Source organism: Malania oleifera, chromosome 2 (assembly GCF_029873635.1).
Source record: "Malania oleifera isolate guangnan ecotype guangnan chromosome 2, ASM2987363v1, whole genome shotgun sequence".
NCBI classification, from domain to species: Eukaryota; Viridiplantae; Streptophyta; class Magnoliopsida; order Santalales; family Ximeniaceae; genus Malania; species Malania oleifera.
The window spans coordinates 103899317-103910970 of NC_080418.1; the positions used below are offsets into that span (position 1 = coordinate 103899317).

General features: G+C 37.1%; 1 protein-coding gene across 1 annotated transcript; it reads left to right on the plus strand.

Moving 5' to 3' along the window:
• Positions 1-6012: 6012 nt before the first annotated feature.
• LOC131148296 (uncharacterized mitochondrial protein AtMg00810-like) lies at positions 6013-6360 on the plus strand. The gene has a single exon (XM_058098013.1). The coding sequence runs from the start codon at positions 6013-6015 to the stop codon at positions 6358-6360; it is 348 nt and encodes a 115-aa protein (XP_057953996.1).
• Positions 6361-11654: the final 5294 nt, after the last annotated feature.

Consider the following 11654-nt stretch of genomic DNA (forward strand, 5'->3'; position numbering starts at 1 on the left):
GACTTTGATTTCTCCAATTCCTAATTTTATTAACTTCTAAGTCTTCATCATCTTTAAAATTTGATTCAAGGGAATTAATAGCTTCTTCTTTTGATAGCATATTAATTTTTAGATTTGTAGTTTTATTGATAAGTTCGTCAATTTTTTGAGTAAGTAATTCATTCTGCTTTTCAAACTTAAAATTTTTTAAGCTTTTGTCTAAAGTATTGATTGGTATTGGTTTTTCTAATTTAGGTTTTGTTTTGCTAGATTCTCCAATTTTGTAAGTGTTATTATTTTTTATTTCTAAAAGGTATTCTAAATAATTTTCAATTCTTATTGATTGATCTGCCATCATTCGGAGTATTTGATTTGTATAATTGTTTTGACTAATTAATTGATCAACTTCTGGGTTTCTTTTAGTTTCTTTGAATGGTGAGGCTGTAACCTCTTATCCTTTATAATGAATTTTGATGGAGTTTTCAAGAGGGTGAATTGATGAGAAAAAATTGTTATCTATTAATTTTCAATTTTTTTTTGGTTATGAATAGCATTTACCGATTGTTTTTGTTTAACAAAGTTGAAAAATGGAATATCTTTGCTTAATCTTTGCGTTTCTTTAAATCATTCTTTTTAAATTTTTTCTCTTTCTTTTTCATTGTAATTTTCAAAAAATTTGTCTCTATTTTTTCTATTAAGTTCATGCTTATAATCTTTCCTAATTTTTTCCATATTTGGTTCAAAGACCTTGTTAATTGTCATAATGTTTTTCCTTTGATGTTCTTCTTTTAGGATTTCTCTTTGATCCTCAATTAAAATTTGAGATTCTGTTGGAGAGGTTGGTTCAGATACTTCTTGATAATATCCTTGAGGGATTTCTGGACCAAAATCGACTCCTTTTAATTTGAGATTTTTATTTGGTTTTGTAAAAGTGTAAAGGCTTGAAATTCTTTTTTCTTCCTGAGTCAATTGATTGCTTTGAAGATGGACCAACGCTTCTACTTCTTGTTAATATTGATTGAAAGCCAATTTTAACATTACCACTTTCGCCTTGAATTATTTTTGTAGCGACTGTCAACCATTAACAACTAGTCTCAACTACCATCACTTGAATGGTAACTTACAAGACAGATAACTTACCATTTTTTGTTGCTAAATGAGAGAACTTACCATTTTTTATTAATCAATATTCAGTCATATCCAAATACCTTACTGTTCCATTGGCCTCAAGGCATGCCCATTCTATTGACATCTCCTTCCATAAGCATACAACAATAATTTGATTTACCAAGCACAATGTTGATTCTTGAAGACAAATAATGTTTGATTTCCATTGATTCACGGCAACAGTCTCGTTTGGATTCTTTTATCTGAATCATTTAATCCTCGGACATTCCATTACCATCTATGCACAGAAATTTTAGGTTCCCATGTTTTAAGTATGATTTTCCTTTTGGGTAACCAAAATAATTATGGACAATGTTTGTGATTTATGTTATGGCATATACTGTCTCCAATAGTTATGCATATGAGAAACACGAGAATGAATAAGAAGGAAGATCACTTAAAGAGAGAGAGAGAGAGAGATAATGATCATGATCATGAAGATGAAAATAAGGAGGAATCCCAAGAGGAGACAATGGACATCGATTTTGATGATTGCTATGTATTTTTCAACATCTTGGAGCTTGTGTTTCTCATTAAATTTACTTGGTAGTTTAGTTAAAGGATTGTTTGTAATCACTTATAAGAAAATATTTTTTTTAAAAGTATTTATTTAATAGTTAGTGTTTAGCCAACTTGAACTTTTTTTTAAGAAAAATAAAAATAAAACTAATTTTTATATTTTGATCGAACTTTTTAAACTTAGTAATAAAAAAAAAAGTTGACTTTTTTGGTTACATGTTTCTATATTTCAACAATAGCATCATTGCTAGTATCAACCTTAAACAAGGTGACATCCCTGTATACCTCTAGGAGGAACTTGACCTATATATTTGTAAAATTCTTATTTTGTCATAGTTAGATGCAATGCAAGCAAAATATCACCTAATATATTTTTTGTTAAGCATATAGTTGTTTGAACATCTGCTACCTTCTTAAATTTATTTTAAATATAAAATTATATTTTTGTGTAAAGAAGATCAAAAGACATATTCAGGTAATTTTGATATTAAGAAAGAATATTTTAATATAAGCTCAAGGTCAACTTAATCAATAACATCAAGTAAGTATTTGGCATGGTGCGAGCGTCCAATTATATAAAAAATCATTACTGTAAAAATTTCAGCAGAGTTTTCTTTTAAATAATGACCATATCCCATCCATGCACCTGTTCAAAGAAAACATTTTTCCTGAACAATCGATGTCAGTATGTTTACAAATTTCATTCACAACTTTCATACACGTTCAAAGTATAGCGTGGTGCAAGCGTCCAATTATATAAAAAATCATTACTGTAAAAATTTCAGCAGAGTCTCCTTTAAACAATGACCATATCCTATCCATGCACATGTTCAAAGAAAACATTTTTCCTGAACAATCGATGCCAGTATGTTTATAAATTTCATTCACAACTTTCATACACGTTTAAAGTATCAAATTACTGTAAAAATTTCAAGAGAGTCTCCTTTTACAAAATGACCATATCCCATCCATGCACTCATTCAAAGAAAATATTTTTCCTAGACAATTGATACTAGTATGTTTACAAATTTCATTCACAACTTTCATACACGTTCAAAGTATCAAATTACTGCAAAAATTCCAACAGAGTCTCCTTTTAAAAAATGACTATATCTCATTCATGCACCTGTTCAAAGAAATCATTTTTCTAGAACAATCAATGTCAGTATGTTCACAAATTTCATTCACAACTTTCATAAACGTTCAAAGTATCAAATTACTGTACAAATTTCGGGAGAGTCTCCTTTTACAAAATGACCATATCTCATCCATGCACTCATTCAAAGAAAATATTTTTCCTAGACAATTGATACTAGTATGTTCACAAATTTCATTCACAACTTTCATACACGTTCAAAGTATCACATTACTGCAAAAATTCCAACAGAGTCTCCTTTTACAAAATGACCATATCCCATCCATGCACCTATTCAAAGAAAACATTTTTCCTGGACAATTGATACAAGTTTGTTCACAAACTTCATTCACAACTTTCATACACGTTCAAAGTATCAAATTACTATAAAATTTTCAGCATAGTATCCTTTTAAAAATGACCATATCCATCCATGCATCTGTTCAAAGAAAACATTTATCCTCGGCAATCAATACCAGTATGTTCACAATTTTTCATTCACAACTTTCATATACATATAAGTATATACATATACTATGATTTCAAAGGTTATTTCAAAAGCCGACCGTTCAAAATGGAATTTTATAAATATAGGATATATGATATGGAATTTTGGATAAAATGAACGGTGGAAAACTGGGTTTTATTTTACAATGGTTGTTTAAATGGCTATGTTCAAATACTGAATTTGTGTGGCAGGTGAATAATCGGTATGAGTTATTGTATAACCGAATTTGGGTATGGTTGTGAAAAATACTGAACTGTTTGTAAAACATACTGGAACTGTCTTTGCGAAATACTTGGATTTGATATAATGGCCGAGGGCTGGGTTTTATTTAATTGCCGAGGGCTAGGTTTTATTATGAAACTAGAGTTATACTATAGTTTATATTACCGAAATTACATGATATGGTTTGAGAACCTTGAGGACCAGTTGTATTGTGAGTACGGTACCGTTGCTAGGGAATTATATTAAGACCGATGCGCCCACACTGTGCTGAGAGGTGTAGGGTGGTTTCCGCCTTTTAGCCTGTGTAAGGATGAAGTACCTTTCCTGGGGACCCGGGCTAGGAAGTGGTAAGGCTAGTAGACCTGCAACTTAGTTGTGGATGCCTACAGACGTACTTGCAAATGGTTACTTTGACTGTGTCTGAGCTGAACCCCCAGGGCATAAGTCCAGCCTTTGGGCCACACAACCCATACCATGAGGGAAGTAAATGGTGTGTTTGTCATAGGGAGTGTCTTCTATGCATATCTGTTAATTTATGTAAAAGGTATTATTATCTATTGAACTGGTTTATACTGAGGAAGCAAATGCATATTTTTCAACTGTAAAGATGTGAGTATTTGTACATGAATTAAAATGCATAAATATTTATAGCGAAGTAAACCCTCCACTCGAGGGCTTACTGAGAAAGACGAGTACCCTAATAAGTATCAATTGTAACCACACCAGGTTGCATAACGTGTTAGAGCAGAGAGGAACTACATGTATGGGCATGTAATCTCCCCTATCCTCGAAAAATTTTGCCTATAAATAATTCTGTGTGTGTGTGTGTGAGTATGGTTTGGGGAATGATTTTATAACTGTGGTTAGTTAACAACTGATAATATTTTGTATACATTAAAACTCACGTTGGCTACACACTGATATTAACTTAGTCTGCCTTACTGAGAAGTGTTTCACCCCAATATACTAATTATCTTTTTAGGACCATCTTGAGATAGAGCTTAGCAAGTTCCAAGGCAAGGTGATAGCTAGTTTCAGTTTTTGTGAGTGTCTGTAAGAACTCTAATGTAATTAAGTACGTTTAAAGTGCCTTGATGTGTAATAGGGTTGTATGGGTTGAGATCGTTTTTGTATTATATTATGGTTTGTAATATGGATATTGGAGGTTTTCGTGTATAAAGGTAGTTTAAAACTCTGGTAATGTATTTTGGAGACGGTATCCCTTATTTTCGCTGCATTTATATAATTAATATGGTATTAGGTACACAGCCTAAAGTAGTACCTCGAGCCCCACATGGCAGGTCAGGGCACCTTGAGCCCACCACTAGCTCAGAGGCTCCATTATCACCACAACCTAGTCCATTATTGCTTCTGTGTGGACCTTGTTTAACTGAAAACTCCATTAGTATTGTGTCCTTTTCTATTTTGCAAGATACTTCTGCTGAGCTGCCTCCCACTTCGGCGTGTGGGTCTTTTAATGGATCTATTTCCATGCCTCTTGATCCCGCTCCCACTACAGAAGTCCCCTCCACACCAACAATGGGCTACCCGCCTCTTCTTTGCACTCACCCCATGCAAACTCGGGTCAAGTCAGGGATCTTCAAGCCTAAACATAGTTCTTATTTAAGTCAAGTTCCCAACTCTAGCCTGCTACATTCTTTGCTTACCATGTGTGAACCCAAAGGTTTTAAGTCTGCTGCAAAACATCTAGGTTGGATTGCTGCCATGGATGAAGAGATTCGGGCTCTTCAAAAGAATCTTACATGGGATCTAGTTCCAAGACCACCTAATAAAAATGTTGTGGGCTTTAAATGGGTCTTCCGTACTAAATATTTATCTAATGGCATTATGGACTGTCTCAAAGCTCATCTTGTGGCAAAGGGGCATACTCAACAACCGAGTCTTGATTTCCATGACACCTTCAGCCTTATTGTGAAAGCTTCTAACGTTCGGGTTGTCCTCTCCTTGGCCATCTCTAATAATTGGCCTCTTCGTAAACTCGACGTCAAGAATGTATTTCTCAATGGTTTTTTTGCAAGAAGAAGTCTATATGGACAAGCCACCCGACTATGTTGATTCCAAACATCCTACATATGTCTGTCAACTTTGGAGGGCTCTCTATGGACTCAAGCAAGCCTCACGTGCTTGGTTTCATCGATTCAACTCTTTTCTCTTGGTTATGGGCTTCATTTGTAATTGTGCCGCCTCATATTTATTTTTCCTCACCAGAGGTGATGATTTAATTAATTTATTACTCTATGTTAATGATATTGTGGTCACTAGCAACAACTCGTCTCTTCTTGATGGTTTCATTGGCAAATAGACTTGTGAATTCGCTACTAAGGATCTCGGGTCCTTGAACTATTTTTTTGGCTTGGAAGCCCATAGGACCTCTGCTAGTCTTTTGCTCAGTCAAGCCAAGTACAACACTAAAATACTCTAGTTTGCCCAGCTCCTCGATTCAAAATCGGTCAGCACTCTAATGGTGGTCGCTCATCATCTATTGGCTATTGGTACCAATTTTGATGATCCTTTTCTCTACCGATCACTTGTTGGAGCTCTTCAATATCTCATTATCACTCGTTTGGACATCACTCATGCCATCACTGCCGCCGGTCAGTACATGCATAAGCCATCTGTCTCTCATTTTCAAGCAATTAAGCGAATTCTTCGTTACGTTAAAGGAACTCTTCAGTTTGGACTGATTTTTACTCCATCTTCTTCTCAGGAGATCCTTGTTTATTTTGATGCCAATTGGGCTGGGTGTCCTAACACACGTCGATCAATCTCTAACTATGCAATTTACTTTGGTGATAATCTTGTGTCCTAGAGCTCTAAAAAGCAACCGACGATGTCTCGCTGCAGTTGTGAATTGGAATATCAGGCATTGGTTCTCATAGCCATTTAAGTTAAGTGGCTCTGTCATCTCCTTCATGACCTTCATATGCCTTCGGTCTCCTCTCCAGTAATGCTTTGTGATAATCAAAGCTCCATTTTTCCGTGCTATTAATCTGATTTCTCACAAATGTTCTAAGCACATTGATTTGGATTATCATTTTTTGAGAAAATTGATGGCTTCCAGAGACCTACAAATTCGTTATGTCCCTACTAATCTCCAAGTTGCAGATGTGTTCACAAAGAGCCTCGAAAAACCTACCTTCATTTTTTTTCGATCCAAGCTACGCATCCAAGATTTTCAGTCACTAGGCTTGCCGGGGGTATTACAGTTATGCAAGGATCCAAAAATCACGTCTCCAGTAATTCAGTCAATCTCATCATATCACATGATTCTAGGCAATCCCTTGATTATAAACAATAGCATAGATAGATAGTTTGACTCTATTGTAAATCATCTAGCTATCATAATCCTTTGATTATAAACAATAGCATAGATGGATAGTTTGACTTTGTTGTTATGGGTGTACACGGTTCGGTTTAGTTCGATTCTTTCCAAAATCGTCAACCAAACTAAACTGCTCGATTTTTAAAACTACTGAATTGACACCAAACTGTATACCGTTGGTTTATGAATAAACCAAACCGTCAACTTTACAGTTTGATTCGATTATTTTCGATTTTACCAAATTTAAAACTATCAAGCAAAAATGACATCAGAGGCATCCCCACAAGCCACGACCTATTTTAATATTCTAACTAGGCCAAGACTTTGAATGCAATGCCTAGCATATGATAGCATGGGACATTTGGAAAGGTAGGTCCAACTAGAATATATAAGGTGGGGAAACTTGTTTTCTTCCCGTTTCCAATTGATGTGGGATGGCTAGCATCAAGCAATTCCTACCTTGGCAATGATCTCAAATTCTTCTCTCCTGTTAGGCAATCCCCTACTTTGTTTTCTTCCTTTTCAGTTTGTCATAAATTAATTAATTAGAATGTAGTGACCCGAAGAATAATAGTATTTTAATAATAAGGAGGGAGGAAAATGGAAACATGAACATAAGAAGGCAGTAGACTTTGCGTTCGTCGACGACATCGCACTTTGGAGATAATAATAATAATTTCAAGAATTTCCAGGCCTGGTCGACGAATACAGGGATTTGTCGACAAAGGTACAACAAGACCTCGTCGACGAGGGCGAGCTTCGTTGACGAGAAAATACCTAGAGGGGTTTTAGGCCAATCTGAATTTCGTCGACGAGGAAGTAAGGTTCATCGACGAAATTACTGAAAGACTCGTTGATGAGATGACGTGGCTCATCGACAAAGGCAGCAGTATAAATAGTGTTTAACTCAAATTTTTACACAGAACTTCAGCTGAAACCTCTCTCTCTCTCTTCTCTACGGCTCCTCCTCCTTCTTTCTTCGATTTTAGCTTCGTCAGTCGCCGGATCGATGATCTGAGGCCACCACGATGCTTTCGGTGAAGTTCTCTGTAAGTCTTCCGGAGCGGATCATTGGTGAAATGAAGTTGGAATTCATCCCAAATTCAGGGTAAGACCTTTTAATTAATTTTTGGCCTTCTGACAGTTATAGGAAATGATGTAGGCAAAGAAATACTGATATTTCGTTCTGAAAAATGTTGTTTTCAGGGTGTTGTGTAGGAAGTCTTGCGGGTGTTAGGCCAGTATACCATAGGGGCTTTCCAGTAGTCAGGTAAGGGTAATATGCTATGCTAGGTAATTTTAAAATGATTTTTAGAATGAAATGTATATTTTTACCAGTTTATTATTCACAGCAGGACATTATATAGTTTATTAAATTATGAATATTATGTATTAAAGTATTGTGTGGCTTGAGAATATGAAAATAGTACGAAAGTATGTTTTACGGTTTTCAGTACCATGATTATGCAAATTTCAGTACCATGATTATATAGTTTTCAGTATTATGATTATACAGTTCTCAGTACCATGACGTTCAGATTATGGTTTAGTTCAGAGATACAAATGATACAATTACAGTTCATTACAGTTTATTTCATTGTCATGGTTAATACGACTATTTCAGAATCATGGTAAATCAGATAGTTGTGTATATAGATTGATTATATAGTATCAGACCTTGTTGGACCATACAGTTACAGAGCACGGTATCGTAGTTACATATATTTCAGTTATGAGTGCAACCACCTATTTAGATAATACGTGGTAGTAGGTCGATCATATAGTGCCCTAGACATGGATAGGCTCCCATCAGATATGGGTTGAGGAGGGTAGATCGGACCGAGGGAGTATAGTGATTTACCCTGGTCGACCAGTCAGTGTAGATCACCCCTACGGGCCACACAACCCTGTCATGAGGGGTTAAATCATGACACCCAGTTATCCATAGGGAAAATTTTTAGTTACCATTACGTATATACAGATTTACAGAGACAAAGAATATACTTATGTACATTAGAATTATTTTAAATAGTAACCTAAAATACTGATATGTTAGCAACTCGAAAATGGTGGTGGTTTTATTACTTGTACTGTATTTTCAGATTTAGTTATATGAGTTTATACAGAAATAGATTTTCATGATATTGTACTCATTTGCCCCACACTAGTAATAGCATATTTTGCCTTAGTGAGCGTTGGCTCATCCCAGTGTTGAATCATTTTTCAGGTGATCCAGGTAGGCGAGCAGACCAGGCTCGTAGATAGAGGGGGCCACAGTTCTGCCCTGTCAGTGGAGAGTGAGTATATTTTTGGGAGTATTTTTGTATAACCCCAGCCCAGTTGAGGGTATCTTGGGGAACAGTTGTACATGTATGTTTTGGGGAAAACCTGTTAGCACTCTAGTATTGTATATAATTATATATGGTTATGTTTATTTGATTTCTGCTTCTCGCTACTTAGGTTGATGATTGAGTTTAATCTAGTATGGTATCAGAGCATTTTAAATCTTATGTTATAAAAAAAAAAAAAAACATGAAAATTAAGCAGGTCGTTACAATTTGGTATCAGAGCCTAAGTTACTAAGTTCTGTAAACTTTAGAGTGCAGCGGAAGCAATACCAGAGTATAGGAAAGAATTTGAGATTTGTTCAGTGGTCTAGGTACAGGATTACCGTGGTGGTTTCTGTGTTTTTCCTGAGGTGACAATTTCAGGAAAACCATAGTAAACTATTGTTGGGTCGTGTGTCTAGGTGACAGAACGAGATATTGAGTTAAGGTCAGGGAAGGTAATTAATTTTGAATTGGTATAGGATAGGTTAGTGTAGGATATGCGGTACTTAAGTGTGTTTCTTGTTTTTAGGATTGATCCAGGAAGCAGTGGCACGAATGCTGTGGAGGATACGCCAAAACCTTCTAGCATTGGTGGAGGAGATACAAATGTTGTACTGCGTAGCATCACTCAGCAGGTGATGGCTGAGATGGCCAGGAGCTCTGGGGAGCGTGGCTGTTCGATTAAGCAGTTTACGCGGATGAAACCCCCATCCTTTGTTAGAGGAGATGACCCGATTGTAGCTGAGAATTGGTTCAAGGATATCAAAGAGACATTGGCAGTGCTTTCATGTACGGATGAGCAGAAGGTAGCATTTGCAGCATTTAAGTTGATAAGGAAGGCGAAGGGCTGGAGGAGAGCAGCGCGACTGATAGAGGAGTAGAGGCCGGTTCCAGTGCCAATGACTTGGGATTGATTCAAGGAGCTATTCTTCGAGCGATATTTTCCTTCTGTCGTTTGGAGCATAAAGGTTGTAGAGTTTCTACATCTAGTACAGTGGCAGATAACCGTATCCCAGTATGCGGCTCGGTTTATCGAGTTGTCGTGTTTTGCTCCGCATCTAGCACCTAATGAAGAGAAAAAGGCAAGAAAGTTTGAAGAGGGACTGAGGAAGAATTTATTTGAGCAGGTGATTGGCTTCAAAGCTCAGATATTTATAGAGGTTGTAGACAGAGCTGCGATCATCGAGAGTGGTATTCAGAGGGGTTTAGCAGCTCAGAGTCAGGGGAAGAGGCCTACGTCTCAGGCTTTTCAGACTGGCTCCAGTAAGGGTCCTTGGAGAGGAGGTCGCGATAAGGGAGATTAGAGGTAGATGGCTGGACCTCGGAGAAATTAGGGTGCACCGACTTACCCGGTATGCTAGACGTGCAAGAGACATCATTTGGGAGAGTGCCGGGAAGGCAGAGGGGTATGTTATCGCTGCAGAAGACTCGGTCACATGGTACGTGAATGCCTAGGTCAGCCAGATCAGGTCCCAGCTCCCAGGCCCTATCAATGAGGATATCAGGTAGCTCGGAGAGGATATCAGGTGCCTCGTGGTGGCCAACAAAGGAATGTGGCCCCAGCACGAGTATATGCTTTGACACCGGGTGATGCAAAGGTTGCTACAGATGTGGTGACAGGTACATTTACTATTTTATCACATTCCGTTATTGTCTTATTTGATTCAAGTGCCACTCATTCTTTTGTCTCTGCATCCTATGTTAAATTATTTGAGAGTGAGACCTAGTCATTAGATATAGCGCTGTCAGTAGCTACACCGTCAGGGTCAGCGATCAGATTTCATAGGGTACTTAGGGGCTAACCGATAGAAATTCAGGGGAAGGTGTTACCAGCTAACTTGATTGTATTAGATATGTGTGGGTTTGATATAATATTGGGTATGGATTGGTTGGCTGCCAATCACGCCAATATTGATTGTCATCAGAATGAAGTAATTTTCATACCCCTTGGAGAGCAGGAATTCATATTCGTTGGTTCGCGGGTGCGTGCTCCAACACAACTGGTGTCAGCTGTGCAGGCGAGCAGATTACTCCTGGACGGAGGTCAGGGGTTTATAGCGTTTGTGAAAAAGGTATCCGAAAATGAATTGAAAATTGATAGCACCCCAGTGGTACGAAAATTTTCAGATGTTTTTCCAGAGGAGTTACTTGGATTGCCTCCTATGCGTGAGGTGGATTTTCCTATAGATTTACCTCCAGGGACTGCGCCAATCTCTAAGGTTCCCTACCATATGGCTCCAACTGAATTGGGAGAATTAAAGGAGTAGTTGCAAGACTTACTGAACAAGGGATTTATACGACCTTGTGTATCGCCATGGGGAGCTCCAGTATTTTTCGTAAAGAAGAAAAACGGGTCCATGAAGATGTGTATTGATTACAGGGAGATAAACAAAGTTACCATCAAGAATAAATATCCTCTACCCCGTATAGATGATTTGTTTGATCAGCTCC